This window comes from Leucopleurus acutus (assembly GCF_964270905.1).
Source record: "Leucopleurus acutus genome assembly, chromosome: 6".
Taxonomy (NCBI): Eukaryota; Metazoa; Chordata; class Mammalia; order Artiodactyla; family Delphinidae; genus Leucopleurus; species Leucopleurus acutus.
Window position 1 is genome coordinate 116063247 of NC_139149.1, and position 16898 is coordinate 116080144.

General features: G+C 51.4%; 1 protein-coding gene across 2 annotated transcripts in view; it reads left to right on the forward strand.

Annotated features, from left to right (window-relative positions):
- Positions 1–5099, forward strand: part of UBE2F (ubiquitin conjugating enzyme E2 F (putative)) — a 52320-nt gene extending 47221 nt beyond the window's left edge. For both annotated transcript variants that reach the window (XM_082840888.1, XM_082840889.1), the window contains 2 exons: positions 915–977; positions 4273–5099. In XM_082840888.1, the coding sequence (XP_082697014.1) occupies positions 915–977; positions 4273–4323 (114 nt within the window). In that variant the 3' untranslated portion in view covers positions 4324–5099. The remainder of the gene's footprint in view (positions 1–914; positions 978–4272) is intronic.
- Positions 5100–16898: the final 11799 nt, after the last annotated feature.

Here is a 16898-nt window from a genome sequence, read left to right on the forward strand (position 1 = left end):
ATTTCCCAGCTGTTAATGATCATGGAGATTTATAATTTTTCCTGGCTGTATTTGTGACATATTGGTCACACCCATATTTATTTCCAAATCAGGAATACAATCCCCAGATTAAACATTTCTCCTCAGGAGAAACAACAGTTGTCTTTACAATGATCCATCAGTGGCTTTGGAAAGCAGTGACTCAACATAACAAATGTTTCTACCCTGACCTTTAAGAAGAGGACTAGGCAGTATAAAGGAAAGACACGGTCTTCAATCTAAATCTAAAATCCGTCATTATTCTTGGGGGTGGGGGGGAGTAGCATTCCAGGGCTCTTCTAAGGTGGAAAGGGTCTGGTGCTGGTTCCCTGGGGCCAGGGAGCCCTGGCCACAGTGGCACCATCCTACGTTGTTAGGTCGGGTTGCAGACGTCCTTCCTACTGGATTGTGAGTGCCGTGCTTGTGGAGGTGAGTTAAAGGTGAAGGGAGAGTCTAGGCAAAGTCAGAATAGAAACATAGACTTAGAAGACGGAGTTGTTAATCACAAAATAAAGGAGAAAATGAATTTTTAAGGAAAAATTAATAGGATTTTTTATTTAGAAATGCTCATAATAAGAGTGGTTTGTCATTCCCCAAGTATCAAAACTAGCATTAGAAATTAGTGTGGTCACTCTTTCCTCACCAAACGTTGGATAATCGTGGGTAAACACATCCCTGCCTTTTTTCAGTGGACCATTAATCACCATCTGAAAATGTATCTCACGTTCAGTGCTCCTACATCAAAAGGAACTTTAGTTCTCTGGAGTTTTTTCAGCTCTGGGTCGTTCTGTCATTTGCTGATTAGGTTTCTGTTGCCTGCTTCATAAAATGAAGACTTGCAACAGCAGAAAAACAGATTCTTTCCATTGTTTACTTTGAGTTTCTCTCTTTTTAAGGATCTTTTGAATTTTGATGACCCACTGAATATTGAAGCTGCAGAACATCATTTGCGGGACAAGGTAAGTTAGTAACAGGAATATTCTAGGTTGATGTATTTGGTGAAAAGATAATTACTGCCCCTTGATTAAATAAGTATGAAACTGAGAATGGTGACTAGAATTTAACTAGAATTAAATCCCATTGAATTAAATGGGACTAGAATTTAAAGCAATGTATGAATGATGTATTATAATAAATGTGAGTGGTCTGAGAAAAGTGTTTGACCCGAGGTCAGACAGAAGTGTTTTTAGGTGTGGTTTCCTGGTAGAGTTCAGTATGAGTGACCTACAACAGGCGGCCATCGCTTTACCGCATGATGGCGTAGGAGCACAGAAGGGAGACCGAACCAAGGGTGTTACCGCCCCCCCACCCCCCCACCCCCGCCACCTCTGCCGCCACCCAGCGGGCTGACCGCCCTCCACACCTTCCCAGAGTGCAGGCGCACGCGAGCCCACAGCGATGGGGTCGTGTTTGTTTTGTTGTCGTTGTTCGTGTATTTTCGCTTTTTCCCTCCAAGTCAGTGCATAAACTATCACTCGTTCATTTTAGGAGCTGTTGAATAATATCCTGTGGTGTGTCTCTACCGTACTTTTCTCAACCGTTCTCTTATGGCTGGGCACTCAGGTTTTTCCACGGGATTATTTTCCAGCTACAGACAGCGCTGCAGTAAATGCCCTTCGTACACACATCCTTACAGTGTGCGGGCACAAGGCACAGGGTCTGGGGCAGGAGCCTGGGAGGCGGCCGAGCGTGGCCGAGGTGAGGCTGCTGGAGGTTGTTCGGAGCTGGTCGGGCCTAAGCAGACAGCTCTGCGGCGCTGACTCCATTTAGTCACAGGACCTCACGTTTCGTTTTCTGAGCCACATTCCCTGTGAATCCTTGCCCTGCCCAGGAGTCAGCCACCTAACGCTGTTGGATCGGCTGACGTGGCTCTGAACGTAGGACGTTCTAAAGGCCATCAAGCTGGTTCCAAATACCGTGCTTAATGTTGAGGTCAGCTGCTTCTGTACATGTAAGACCTACCATGTGCCAGAGCGCGCGGGCATTTTAAATGTGCCACGTGTGGTGTTCACCACAGCTGGCCTTAGCAGGGCCCCGAAGGGCAGGCAGGAGGGCCCCCCGGCACGTGTCCCGGCATGCGGGGAGCAGAGAGCCAGGCGGTGGCCCCGGAGGGTCAGCGGGTGCCTCTGGTCGGGCAGGCAGAGGAGGCCATGTCCTGCTGAGCAGGCCGGGAGGCGGCCGAGGTCTTCAGTCTCGCCTCGCCGGCCTTTGGCAGTCAGCCATCTACACCCTCGGGGCGGCCCTGGCGGGGAGGAGCCTTTGTCCGCTGTGCTGACAAGCCTTGCAGGCGGGCCCCCAGGAGGCTCTGTTCAAGTTCTAACTCCACCTGTCATTGTCATTGTGCCCAACAAGGATGTCCCCACTCAGCACTAACTAACAGTTGTAGCCCCTGTAGACTAAACCTTGTCGGGAGGGAACACCCTTATAGAGCCAGGAGGAGAAAAAACATGTTACGATTGTTTATTTTTCATTGTTCTCGGAAGGGTGTTTCCTGCTCTTTGTATGAAATAGGAAGAGACTTGCAGCTTACAGGCAGACTTCATTTTATTGTGCTTCGCAGATATGGGTGTTGCTGCTTTATGTCGGGTTCTCAGGGAAAGCCCTTCTGGTAAGATGTGAGTAGAGGCCGGTTGTGAACCAAGTGGACCTCAGGCGGGAGCGTTCCAGAGGCCTCAGCAGCAGCGCAAAGGCCCTGAGGCAGGACTGCGCTCCTGGTGTTCAGCGATGCTTCAGAGGCCCCGTGTGACTGGGGCAGGGCAGCAGGAGGGCAGTGGTGACGTGGTGTAGCAGCAGCCCTGCGTGGCCCTCCAGGTGCCAGGCAGTGTCATACCTGCTCCCAGACACACTTGTTTCCCTGACAACCCACGAGGGAGGGACTCTTGCCCCTGATTTGCTGCTGAGGGAGCAGGGCCACCAGGAAGTGAAAGACTTGCCGGGAAGGGGCGGACCCCAAGATTTGAACCCAGGCGGTTTGGCCCCAGGGTTCGTGGTCTTCTCACTGACGAGAGCAAAGGTGATTAAGGCTGAGCTGAGGCACCTGTGGTCCTGGGTGTCTGTGGGATCGTCACTCCACATCCCAGGAGCTTTGGCCGCGGCTGCCTGGGAGCCGATGGTATGTCGGCAGCTGGGTACCGTGGAGGTGACCTTGTGAGAGTTTTGCTGAAGACAGCCAGGGCTTCTGTGCAGCCCGTGTTGGCTGCGGGCAGACAGCTGTGAGGGAGCCTCTGAGCACAGTCCTGGGCCTCCTGGTGGCGACCACAGGGGTCCCCTTCTCCCCTTTCCTTGAACCCGCCCCACCCTGAAAGAGTGACTGCAGCGTGGCCGAGGAGAGCAGGCCCGTTCCGCCCGCGCCTCCCAGGTGGCCCCTGCAGCAGGCAGGGCCCGGGGCTGTGCCTCTTGCTGGATGGGACTGAAGCCTGGGACCCTGTGTGCAGCTGTGGGTAGGGGTGAGAGGGTTGAGAGCCTGCCTTCAGGTCACAGGCTGTCCCGCCACCAAATGCGGGCGGGTGTTCTGAGGTGGACAGGCTCCAAGTCACTCGTGGCTCAGACAGTCCCAGGGGCCCTTCCCAGTCCTGTAAGGCCAGGGAATTTTGCTCCTGACCTTAGAGAGAAAAGACCTGGGGACACACTTGGGGCGTTGGCTCAGATCTGAGGTGGCTTTCCCTCTCGCGCTAGCCTGGGAGATACCTGCATCCATACAGCGTTTTTACCCCTGAGGGATCAGCCCAGGCCCCCAGGTGGCCTCTGCTTGATGCCCAAGGAGGGCCCTCCGTAGCAAGCCCACCTCTCCTCTCGGGCAGGGTGGTCACCCTGATGGCGGGCTGCACTTGGGCCATAGGTAGCAGGGTCCTGGGCAGACAGATCAGGACACAAGGGTCTTCCTGAGAGCCGCAGCCAAGGCTCATGCCCATTTGTGGTCCAGAGTCCCGGCCGGACCCGCATCGTGACCTTGACCACACTGGTGGATCTCACTCTCCCCGTCCGCACAACGAAGGGTCTTCGGTTCCCGTCCGCCCACAGCTTGTTTGTGTCCCCTCCCGGCACCCAGAGTGACAGGGAGGTGGCACTCAGTCCCGTGGGTCTCTGAGTCTCCTGCCACCTTGGCGACTGGAGGATTGGAGGCCGGACCCTGCACGCCCTCCCGAGAGCTGGCGGGGGCCCTTGGCTCGGGGGCACGCAGCTTGTCCCTGAAGTGTCACCCTGCGCTGACTCACCCCCCCTTCCTCCCCTCTGCCCGATCCCTCTGCCCCACAGGAGGACTTCCGGAATAAAGTTGAAGACTACATTAAGCGCTACGCCAGATGACAGGAGGAGAGGGCTGCGGGGCCGTGGACTGTGCGCTACCAGCTTGTCTCCAGCTGAAACGAGAAGGGAGTCTCCTCCCGTCCCTGGCTCCCCTCAGTCCTGCTGGGCCGCCCCAGTCCCGCGACCATGCCGTCCCGAGGAAGCACCTCTTCACGACCGCCCATTGTAGACAGAGAGTTCCGCATAAATACAGCCAGAAAATGTGCTTCGGGTCCTAAAGAGTTGTCTGCTTACCTTAACATGTTTACTTTTTTGAAACTGTACTGTATAGGCTGTTAATGAGATTCTCGAGAAGTTGTGATGAACTCAGCATTGAGGCTAGAGCTTGCTTCTCCCCTTTCCCCAGTCAGTCCCTGCCCAGGCGATGCTAATGATGTGCTCAGTGTAGCTCGCAGACGGCGGTCAGAACCCGCTGCAAACCGTGATTGGATGCGAATTCCCTTCGCTCCTTCCACGAATGTTGGCCCTGCCCAGGTGTCGTGAAGCTTCCCAGAATGCATATGGTCGTTCACTGTAGATCTCTTACTGAAATGCGTATTTTATTTAATGTAAGTATATTTTGGAACAGATTTGTAATTTGTACAATTTAATGCTTTAATTATTTTTTTCTATTCTCATTTAGTTTGTATTTTCATTGTATAGAGCAGACAGAAAGATGTTGGGTCAAGCAACTATTGAAGAGAAATACAAAGAAAATATAAAAGACACAGTATTCGTTCTGTCCAAATGCAACGAGAATTTGGCTTGTGAAAATCAGCTCCTGTTTTCAGGTCCAGATGGGGCAAAGAAGTTTAGGGACCCTTTGAAGCTAGATCTGGATGAACTAAAAAATAATAATAATAATAGCAGGGAGCCCTTTCTCACATGCTGCCCAGAGGAAACTGGCTGAAGCGCAGCCCCGCCAGGGGCTTGGTGTTTCTGCCGTGGTCATGTGTCTGTGAGCCACTGCGCAAGAGAGCCAGACCCTCGTGTTCTGGGGACAGGAGAGATACCTCAGGAATCGGCCCAAACAATGTCTGATGCCACTGAGACCACCCATGTGGCCTTCCGAGTTCTCTGATTCTGGGCCCCGTCTCGGGGTTGAGTCTCCCAGGCCTTGGAGGGCCAGGAATCAGTGGCACCACTCAGCCACTCCTGGGTCAGGCCAGTGCACTTCAGAGTCAGAACACCGAGGAGAGGTGAGTGGCTTCATTACAGCGTTCGACATCTGAACCCTTGGAATCAAATGCAGAATAAATATCTGTATGGTTTTGTCTGCCGCTCACCTAACACGCTCCAGTGTACCTGACAGCCAGCCTCCTTAGGCCTCTGGATTCCCCCGTCTACCAGCTAACCGGTCTGGCTCGTTTTTCTTAATTTATAACATGATCCCAGATTATGAGATCAGTCTGTCCTGGAGATCAGCGGGGGAGGAATTCGGGCCATGCTTCCCATTTGTAACCAGCAATCATGCCCATTAGACTGGAGGGTGACCGTGGCTGACGGGCCACTCCGTCGGGTGTGCAGAGCAGGAAGGATGGGGCTGGTTAAGGGCATGGTGGCGTCTCTGTGGCCCAGAGCCTGTCAGGCACAGTCACCCTGGGAGGGGCGCTCCAGTTCACATACTTCAACTCACCAACTGGCTTCAGAGCCATCCTCTGCTAGGGGGTCAGGAGGGTAGCAGCTGGCCATCCACACACCTGATTGGTGCCCCTGTGACCCAGGGCGCGCTGCTCTCTGCCAGCTGTAGCCCGAGTCATTTCACAACCTCCAGCTCTCCCGGCGGCACCCTCCCCTGGTGGTGCGGACAGAGGTGGAAGAAATGATGGCAGCGCCCGTAGTGAAAGGGAAACGTGTGTGATGCAGGTGAAGACTTTGCCCTCTGGGCCAGACTGAAAGGGAGAGGATCCCTTGTTAATTCTGACCTCACACAATATAGAAAAATACATGGTCAAGCAGTTCTTCAAAAATGACATTTCCACGTAACGATCATCCCTTTCTGTCCAGTGGCGATCTCAGAGGCGTTTTACCTCCCTGCCCCCTCCCATCTTGTTAAGGAGCCCACCCAGCTTGGCCCATCTCCGTGGGCCAGTGGTACTGTGCTGGGTGCTTGGCCAGCGGGGCCCGTGGCACCTTTTGGTGGCTGCGGAACATTGACCTCCAGGACTTTTGCTTTCCTGGGGTCTTTTTCCCACTCTTAGGCCAAAGTAACATTTCTGGCTGCCGTCCATGTGCCCCACCAGCCCAGAGACAGTTGATGATTTCTAACTTGCGGGGGTTGGGGTGGGATGCGAGCGTCTGGCCAGCCAGACTAGCCCTGGGGCCGGGTGGGGCGGGGCAGGCCTGGGGCATGGCGCTGTGGCACAGCTCTGACTCTAAGGTCAGGTGGATCCCCACGACTCTACTCTTTAAAATGGGGTATGTCAGCTGCGTGTTTTTCAGGCACACTTAGAAGGAAACAGCTCCCCAGAGTAGCCCTCTCAGAAGGAGAAGGCTCACATCTCGCCTCTCACCTTCCCTCAAACACACCATCTGCAGCCTTTCTAAGGAGCTGGGCCGAGTGTAACCCGGGTGTTGAGCACTGACCTCCCGGCTTTGTGTGTCTTCTTTCCCTGCAGTCCTGGTCTTCGCACCTCCTGTGTGTTCTTTTCAGCCACTGTGCGTTGTTGCAGAACGCTGGCCCCAGGGAGCGGTGTGTCGTGGGTTATGGGTAGCTTCACAAGACGCCCTGCTCTACCTGCCCTCAGCTCCAAGCACTGAAAGCCTCAGAGGCCTGCTTGTCTGATCGACCGACCTCAGATAAGTCGGGCCTTGCACGTGGCTGGAGAAGCCTGCAGTACAAACTTCATGTTAAAACGTTCCCCTATTCAGACCATTTGCAGTAGCTAAACTATTTTGAATGTAGTCTTTGAGAGGAACGTGTCCCTTTGTGTTTGCCGGTTTCAGTGCTCCAAAGTGTCCGTGCACGTCTTCCTCCGCCCTTCGTTACCCGGGGCTTGCACACTCGTCTAGGAAGACTTCACAACTTCGGGAGGCGCCAGCGCCCTTCCCCGTGGCTTGGCCACAGCCAGGCCGCTCTCAGGACGTCTGGGGGCAGAGGCAGCGTGTCTTTGTCTTAGGGCAGCAGAAGCTGATACAGCAGTCCTGGGGGATGCTGGAGCTTTAGCAAAGTAATCTCGGAGGGCAAGCTCCCAGGCAGTGGTGATCACCACAATGTGTTACATGGCTTCAGGGGACAAATCCCACTGTTCCCTGGGTTGCTGCGTTAGCCCCGCCCTTCTTTCTTTAAAGATCAGCTGTGAAAAAAACCAAAGTCCTGTTACCATTGGACTTTCTGCTGATTTGATTATCAGATCAAGCAGAATTCTCTTCATATAAAAAGCCCAGGGGCTTCCCTGGTGGCGCAGTGGCTGGGAGTCCGCCTGCCGATGCGGGGGACACGGGTTCGTGCCCTGGTCCAGGAAGATCCCACATGCCGTGGAGCAGCTGGGCCCGTGAGCCATGGCCGCTGAGCCTGCGCGTCCAGAGCCTGTGCTCCGCAACGGGAGAGGCCACAACAGTGAGAGGCCTGTGTACCGCAAAAAAAAAAAAAAGTCCAACAAGATGTTAGCCACCACAGGGGACGCAGGTTCGAGCCCTGGTCGATCCCACATGCTGCGGAGCAACTAAGCCCGTGCGCCACAACTCCTGAGCCTGTGCTCTAGAGCCCGCAAGCCTAGAGCCCGTGTCCGCAACAAGAGAAGCCACTGCAATGAGAAGCCCGCGCACAGCAACGAAGACCCAACACAGGCATAAATAAATAATTTTAAAAAAAAGACGTTAACCACCAATGGCAGCTTTAAGGAGACCCTTTCCCAGGTGCTGCCATCTGTTCCAGGGTTGTTTCACTTCCATCCACTTAAAAATGGAAAGTCAGGTTTGTTACAAGTTCATTATTCATAAAGTGTCTAGTAAGATGCTAATATATAGCTTTAGTAAAATAATGTTTTCCTTTGCCAAAGAAGAACTCGGAAAATGAGAAAACCTGTCACACCCTTCTTCCCCGTGCTCCCATGGCCTGGCCTCAAGCAAATCCAGCAGGTTGGAGGGGCCCTTGCAGAGGGGTCCGTATCACCTGCTGAAGTTGCCGCTCATGCCCTGGGGTTCCATGGGTTACCAAAATTGATTTATTGAAAGAATTGTAGTTTGAAAAAATTCTTCAAAAAACTCCGTGATAGAGGCCTTTGGGGACCTTGCATTGTTAAGAATGTCTGTTTATTCATGTCAAGCTGTATAAACTGAATTATAATCTCTTTTTAAATATCCATCTTAGGTCTCATTCACTTTGATTACCAAATGCACTGGGCCAGGGCCCTCCCGGTAAATTCACTGTTCCTTTTGGTTTGGTTTGGTTTTTAACTTACGGCCAGTTGGAAGAAATAATCCACGTCCCAAGAGTTCCCGGCGCTGGAGGGGAGACTACGCACAGGCCCCGTGCACTGCAGTCCAGGACAAATGCTGGGCCGGGGCTGGGGGCCCGGAGAGAGGGTTAGCACTGGCTGCGCGTGGGCCGGCACCTCGCGTGGTCCCCCACAGGTCACATCCAGGGATGCTCCCCCTGCTCTGGTACCCGAGTGAGGCCTCTTGGGTCTCCTGTCCGCCTGGCAGGACTCACTCATCTGTGTTGTATTTTTTGGTGCTGGATCCTCATTGCCTCGGTGTCAGCCCTCACCTTCCGCATGACGCATCGTTCCCAGGAGATGCGTGGTGCTTGATGGCCAAAGACTGTTTTGTCTCTTAAGCCAGTCATTACCAAACAGCTCTTTTTAAAAATTTGTTCCACCCTCAGTACCCCTGTTCACCTGCGTCCTCCCTTCCCGCAGCCAGGACGGAGTTGGGAGCCGCAGCCGGGGGCAGCGCTGGGGACAGAGCCTTGCTGCAGCCTGTTCCGAAGCGGTTTCAGCCTCAGGTTAGAGTCGGAGCAGAGAAAGCCTGTGTCCCGGGCGAGTGCTGTGACTGCGGAGCCAGTGTGGTCGCTGGTGTCTCGCCAGGCCAGTGACCGGGTGTGACACGGACCACAGTCTCTGCAGAAGAGCAGCAGCGGAGGAAGGCACGGCCACAGCCGGCCGAGACCAAAGCACACGTGGGGCAGCCGCCTCACGTGCTGCCAGAGGGCTTCCTACAGCAGCCGTGCCATGTCTTCCCACGTATCCAGAGGAAGCACCTGGCCTGGCACACGGAGCCCACTGTGACTGGGCCTGTCCACCCTGCCAGCCACTGTGCCGGGGACCCTGGCCTCAGAGCAGTGCTTTCCCACCTTGTGGTGAGGCCCGCTCTCCCCAGACGCTGAGCTTCCCTCCTGGGGCTCCTTTCAGGATTCAGTTCAGGTGGTGCCCCCTGTGAAGCCTGTCCCACAGGCAGATGGGCAGTTCCTGGAGTGTCCTCGTCTCGCCCAGGCTTCCAGAAGCACCAAGGAAGTGGTCCGCGCGGCTCGCGTGTATTTCTGCCTGTCCCGGGCGTCGGTCAGCATCTGGAGCCCACGGCCTCACCTCAGTCATCCGGCAGTAACTGAGTAGGTTCTTAGATGTGATGACCTAACGCTGAGTAGATGTAGCAGGAGCTTAAGAGCACGAGTCCGCCAGAGGCAGGCCTGCTCAGGACAGGCCCCTGCCCGGAGACGGGGCACGCCGGCAGGCCCGGGCCACACGGGCCGGCAGACCACCTGCCCTTCAGCTGACAGACGCCACGTCTGAACTGCTTGCTTAGCTTGCGTAAACGGCTCCGCGGAAAATCCTGCAGAAAAAGAAGGAACGGTATCCAGCAGACTCAGGATGAACACGACGCTGGGAATGAAGTGTAGGATTTAAAGAAACTTTTGCAGAGGAAAAGAAGTCCACATGTTTAGGAAAATGCAGTAAATGGCACCTTTGACCTGGAATCAAAAATTCATAAGGAGACTACAGGCTAAGATGAAATGGCAAGAGAATGAAACTATAACCATAATAATAAATGCACAACAGTACAGGCAGGACCGATCCTGGGAAAACAGAGCAATGACGTGGAGACAAACTTGATTAATTCTCCCAGAACGCAGACGAGGACAACAGAGACAAAAGCCGTCTGCAGACAGAGGAGTACAGGACAGAGGGGGCTCATGCTTGTGGCTAAGATGTAGCAACAGGACTGGATTAATCTCCTCTGTGTACTAGGAACAGGGACAAAGGTGAACTATATGTACTGTAAATTGCAATATCACGATTAGTCATTAGCGAAATGCAAATCAAGATCACTTCACACCCACAAAGATGGCTACAATTTTTAAAAAAAGTTTTTTTAATTAAAATCAAAACAACCAGGCATCAAATGTTGCTGAGGATGCTGAGAAATTGGAATCCTCAGGTTAAATATAAAGTTACCATATCACCCAGCAATTCCACTCCTAATTATATAAGCAAGAGACCTGAAAATACATCTCCACGTGAAAACCTGTCCATGAATGCTCAGAGCGGCATCCTTTATAGTAGTCAAAAACTGGAGACAATCCAAATGCCCATCAAGTGATGAATGGAAAAGCGGAATGTGGTGTAGCCAGGCAAAGGAGTAGTAATCGTCAGCAAAAAGGAATTACTGATACATGCTACAACCTGGACTGAAACCTTGAGAACGTTTTCCTGACTGAAAGAAGCTAGACACAAAAGGCCACGTGCTGTATGATTCCATTTGTATGAAGCACCCAGAAAAGGCAAATCTATAGAGATAGAAAGTGGCTTGTTGATAGGGGTTGTGGTGAGGAAGAGGGGGCTGAATGCTAACGAGTACAGTGATTCTTTTTGGGGTGATGAAAATGTTGTGGGATTAGATGGTGATAGTTGCATAACCTTGTGAATGCTAAGTTTTACACTTTAAAAGAGTGAAATTTATGGTATGTGAATTATATCTGTTTTTAAACATTGAGAAATTAAGATGGAAAACTAAAAAATGTTCAGTTACCCAAAGGAAGGCAAGCAAAAGGAAACAGAGTTGAGAACCAGATGAAACAGAGAGAAAGCAAATCGTAAAATGGTAGATTTAAGATGTATTACCATTTAATAATTATATGTAAATGGTCTAATACACCCAAAGACGAAGACTTACAGAGTGGGTTACTATAGTGTGGGGAGGTGTTACCATTGTGGAAAACTGGGTGAGGGACTCTGTATCATTCTTACAACTGCATTAAACCTACAAGGATCTCATTTAAATTTTAAATTAAACTATATACCCAGCACCCTAGAAGGTATTGATAAAACTGACAATACCTAGTAATCAATACAAATTTTCAATGTATGCAAAGAGGCAAGAAAACAAGAGCCACGTCTAGAGGAGAAGAAAATCAGTCAGAACAGACCCAGAAATGACAAATATGTTAGAGACCAGAGCATTAAAACAGTGCCGTAAGGTAGAGAAAAGATAATTCATGTTAAGGAAACAGATGGAAAATATAAGACACAAAATAAGCCTCCTGAAGAAAAACACAAATGTGTGGTGAAAAGCACACTGGATGGATGGGTTTAACAACAGATTACATACTGATGAAAAGATTCGTGAACTTGAAGATATAGCAATTATAAAAACAAAATGAAAAACGGGGTGGGATCTGGGACGAAAACGCTCAGAACTTCAGTGAGCTGTGGGAAAACTTCATACAGCCCAATCAACTTGTAATTAGAGTTTTCCAAAGGAGCAGGGGAGAGAGAAAATTATTTGAAGATATAATTACTGACAAATTTCCAACTTGATAAACACTACAAACTCATGGATACCAGCTTCAAAGCACAATGACATGAAGAGAATTACATCAAATCACATTCTAAGTTGCTTAACATCAGTGACAGAGCAAAACTATTAAAAGCAGTTGAGAAATAAAGACACATAATTTATAAAGGGTGATCGCACATTTCTTGTTGGAAACGATGTGAGCAAGAAAACAGTGGAGAAAAATCTTTATTGAAAGAGAAAACTCAAGCTAGAATTCTATATCTAGGGACGATATCAAAGATGAAGGCTAAATAAAGAGTTTTCTCATATGTACAAAAGCTGAAAGTCATACCAGCAGACTAGCACTGCTAGAAACCTTGAACAAAGTCCTCAGGCAGAAGGAAATGATACCAAGTGGAAATAAGGACCCACAACAGGGTTTGTCAACCACAGCACTCTTGACGTTTGGGGCCAGATTTGGCCCCAAATTGGGCTATCCAGTGCATTGTAGGGTGGTTGGCAGCATATATGGCCTCTACTCACTAGATCCCGGAAGCGCCAACCCTCAGTTACAACGGCTAACATTGTCTCTACACATTGTCAAATGTCCCCTGGTGGGAAAATCACTCCCAGTTGAGAATCGCTATTAGATGGATGTTTCTTTTCTTTCATATTTTTCATCTCTTTATGCTTTTGAGCAATAATCTGAGGGAATTCCTATGCTCAGGCATTTAGGGCATTAATTCACTTTTTATGCCTATTTTATTCAGCCCATCTATTGATTTTTTAAAAATATTTATTTATGTATTTGGCTGCGTTGGGTCTTTGTTGCGGCATGTGGGATCCTCCATTGCGACGTGTGGGCTTCTGTAGTTGTGGCGTGCGGGTTTTCTCTTCTTTAGTTGTGGTGTGCAGGCTCCAGAGCGTGTGGACTCTGTGGTGTGTGGCATGCGGGGTCTCTCATTGAGGCGTGTGGGCTCAGTAGTTGTGGCGCGTAGGCTAGGTCGCCCCACGGCACGTGGGATCTTAGTTCCCTGACCAGGGGTTGAACCCGCGTCCCCTGAATTGGAAGGTGGATTCTTTACCACTGGACCACCAGGGAAGTCCCTCTGTTGATTTTTTAAAAAACAGACTTTATTTTTCAGAGCGGTTTTAGGTTCTCAGGAAAACTGAGCAGAACAGAGTTCCCGTATAACCCTGTCCCTATATGTCTAACCTCGTCTACTACCGAGATCACACAAAGGTAACATTTGTTACAACGAATGAACCTACATGGACACATCATTGTCACCCACATGTTACACTGGGGTTCACTCTTGGTGTTGTACATGAGTTTTCACAACTGTATAATTACATCTGTCTATTATAATATCATTCAAAATGGTTTCACTGCCCTAAAAACCCCCTGTGCTCCACCTATCCACCCTTCCCTTCCCCCCAATCCCTGGCAACTCTATTGTTTTTAAACCTCAATTATATTTTATTTATTTATTTATTTATTTAATTTATTTTTGGCTGCGTTGGGTCTTCGTTGCTGTGCGCGGGCTTTCTCTGGTTGCGGCGAGCGGGGGCTGCTCTTCATTGCGGTGTGTGGGCTTCTCATGGTGGTGGCTTCTCTTGTTGTGGAGCATGGGCTCTAGGTGCATGGGCTTCAGTAGTTGTGGCATGTGGGCTCAGTAGTTGTGTCTCACGGGCTCTAGAGCGCAGGCTCAGTAGTTGTGGCGCACGAGCTTAGTTGCTCCACGGCATGTGGCATCTTCCCAGACCAGGGCTCGAAACCGTGTCCCCTGCATTGGCAGGAGAATTCTTAACCACTGCGCCATCAGGGAAGCCCTAAACCTCAATTATTATAGTTTCTGTCCGATATGGTTTCTTTTTCTTTTTTTTTTTGCCTCACCACTCAGCGTGCAGGATCTTATTTCCCCAACCAGGGGTTGAACCTGCACCCCCTGCAGTGGAAGCGCAGAGTCTTAACCACTGAGCTGCCAGGGAGGTCCCAATATGTTTTTTTTTTTATTGTTGTTTGTTCTTGTTTTGTGACTGCCTTTTTAAAAAAATAAGATATACCCCCTTATCTCCTTGTAGACCTTTCCTGTATTGAAGACACTGAGTGCTGTATGACTTTTTCCCCTTAGGTGTGAGCTGTTTGGTGCGTTTACTACCTCATTTCCATGGAGATGGCGTTCCTCAAATATTTGGTCTTTATTGGACACTGATTTCATAATTAAGACACCCTGTTAGGGCACCTGTTGCATCTGTTTGACCAGCCCACTTGGAATCGTGGTGGCTGCTACCGCTTCTAGGAAGAGTGGAGAAGAGGCCACTGGTCCTCTGTGTGTGGGCATCGCCAGCCACATGGGGCGCTGTCTTGTCTCTGACTTCACCACTACACTCACTATATCCACCTGGAAACACAAACCCTCTAACCGCTGCCTAACTGGTCCAAGGGGGGCTGGAGATGAATCAATCCCCTTTTCAGTGGTCCCTGGGCCCCTCCAGCTCCCACCCTTATGGCCTTCCATATAGACTTGAGAATGAAACGTGCCCCCCACCTTTGCTCTTGCCCTCATGCCCGCTCACTGCATCCAGGACTTCACCTCTTCTTTCTGTCTTCAGCTTCCTTGTTAGCTACCTCCCGTCAGCTATAAACATGCTCAGTCTCTAAAACATTTCCCCTTCATCTTGTACCCCTTTGACCTCCTTCCTCCACCTTTTGAAGAGCTGCCTGCCTTCTCCACCCTTTCTTGTCCTGTTCTTTCCTCAGCTCTGCATCACCCCTCCCCCACCACTGCTCTACTGAAATTCCTCTCGCTGAAACCATCAGTGTCTCCCGATTGACTACTGAGTATCATCAGACACTTCAGATTTCCTCTCAGCTGCACTTACACTACCTTCTGTATGTTGACACTCTTCCTTCATTCCCTTTCCTTTCCTCCTCTTTTCACTGGCCTTGAGCTTCTGTGTATCTATTTGCTTCTTTATTATTATTACTATTTTTTTAATTCGAAAGGGTATTTTTAAAATTTATTTATTTTGGCTGCGCTGGGTCTTCGTTGCTGCACGTGGGCTTTCTCTAGTTCGGCGAGCAGGAGCTACTCTTCCTTGCGGTGCGAGGGCTTCTCATTGTGGTGGCTTCTCTTGTTGCAGAGCACAGTTCTAAGCGCCCGGGCTTCAGGAGTTGTGGCTCGCGGGCTCTACAGTGCAGGCTCAGTAGTTGTGGCGCATGGGCTTAGTTGCTCTGCGGCATGTGGGATCTTCCTGGACCAGGGCTCGAACCCGTGACCCGTGGCAAGTGGATTCTTAACCATTGGGCCACCAGGGAAGCCCTCTATTTGCTTCTTAAATGTTGGTGTGTCCTTTGCTCCTGGCCGCATTTGGCAAGAAATGAGCTCGGTTTGCAAGCAAGAATGAAAGGAAATAAGGAGTCCAGGAATGTGGAGACTTGAAGAGCTGGAAAAAAACAACTTCTTCTGGACCCCAAGAGGAGATAAAATTGAGCAAGTCTACAAACATCCAATTAAAATTCAATTTCTTTCTTTTTTTTTTTTTTTTTTGCGGTACGCGGGCCTCTCACTGCTGTGGCCTCTCCTGCTGCGGAGCACAGGCTCTGGACGCGCAGGCTCAGCGGCCATGGCTCACAGGCCTAGCTGCTCTGCGGCATGTGGGATCTTCCCCGACCGGGGCACGAACCCGTACGAACGCGTGTCCCCTGCATCGGCAGGCAGACTCCCAACCACTGCGCCACCAGGGAAGCCCTAAAATTCAATTTCTTGACAAAGCATTCCTGCATTCAAATTCTGGCTCCATTACTCCCCGTGTAAACTTGGGCAAGATGCTGACCTTTTCTGTACCTGACTTTCCTCATATATAAAGTGGGGATAAAGGCACCCACTTGATAAGGGTGTTATCAAGAGGAAACTAGTGAACACAGGAAAGGCGCTTGGAACAGTGCCTGACACATGCTCAGGGCTCAGTTAAACTTAGAAATTGTTATTTTGTCAAAAGGGCAAGAGACGGTGGGTGGCTTCATTAGAATTCAAACATCTGGATCTTTGCCCTCTCACACCGCTTTCGCAACTGACTTGTGTTATGGTTGGCAGGATACACTAGACATGTCCATTTGGCTGCCTCTCAGACAAACCAACAGGTCGGAAACTCAGCCCATCACCTTCCCCATCCCGGGGCTCCTTCCTGTCAGGGTAAAGGGACTAACATCCTGCTCCCTCACCCTCCCGCGTGCCCCCACATTCAGCAGACCCCGTTCCCTAAATCTGTCCCGGATCCATCTTTCCTGCGTTTTGCGCCCGGGCCTGGTGTTCCTCATGTCTTGCCTTGGCTCCTGTAACAGCCTCCACTCCAGACCCCTCAGATCCACCCGCAGGAAATGAGCCCTAATTTCACCCAAAGTCACCCAAGCAGAGGGTCGGATCATGGTGGAGCCCCCCGGGAGCGGTGACGCAGGGCGTGGCCCGCCGGCCTCGGAGGACCGGGGCTCCCGCTCCAGCCGGGCGGAAGCACGCGGACCCGTCGCTCCCCGGTCGCCCCCGGGCCCCCGCCGCCCTCGCTCCCGGTGCCGCCTACCCGCTCACCGCCCAGGGCCAGCTCACAGCCTTCCCGCCCGCGCTCCGCCGCCGGGACCACGCCCGCTGTGACGCGCATGAAGCCCCGCCTCCAGCCCATCACCAGACGGCGCGCAGCCGGGGCCCCGCCTCCCGGCGGAGCGCCACTGAAGCGCGAGGATTGGCTGGGAGTGCGCACCTCAGCCAATCCGGACTCGCCCCGGCCCTCGCGGCCCCGCCTCCTCCCCGTGGCGCTCCTGACAGTGACATGCTCTGCCGGTTGGGGCTGCGCCCGGGGCGGCCGGGCTGGGAGGGCTTGGG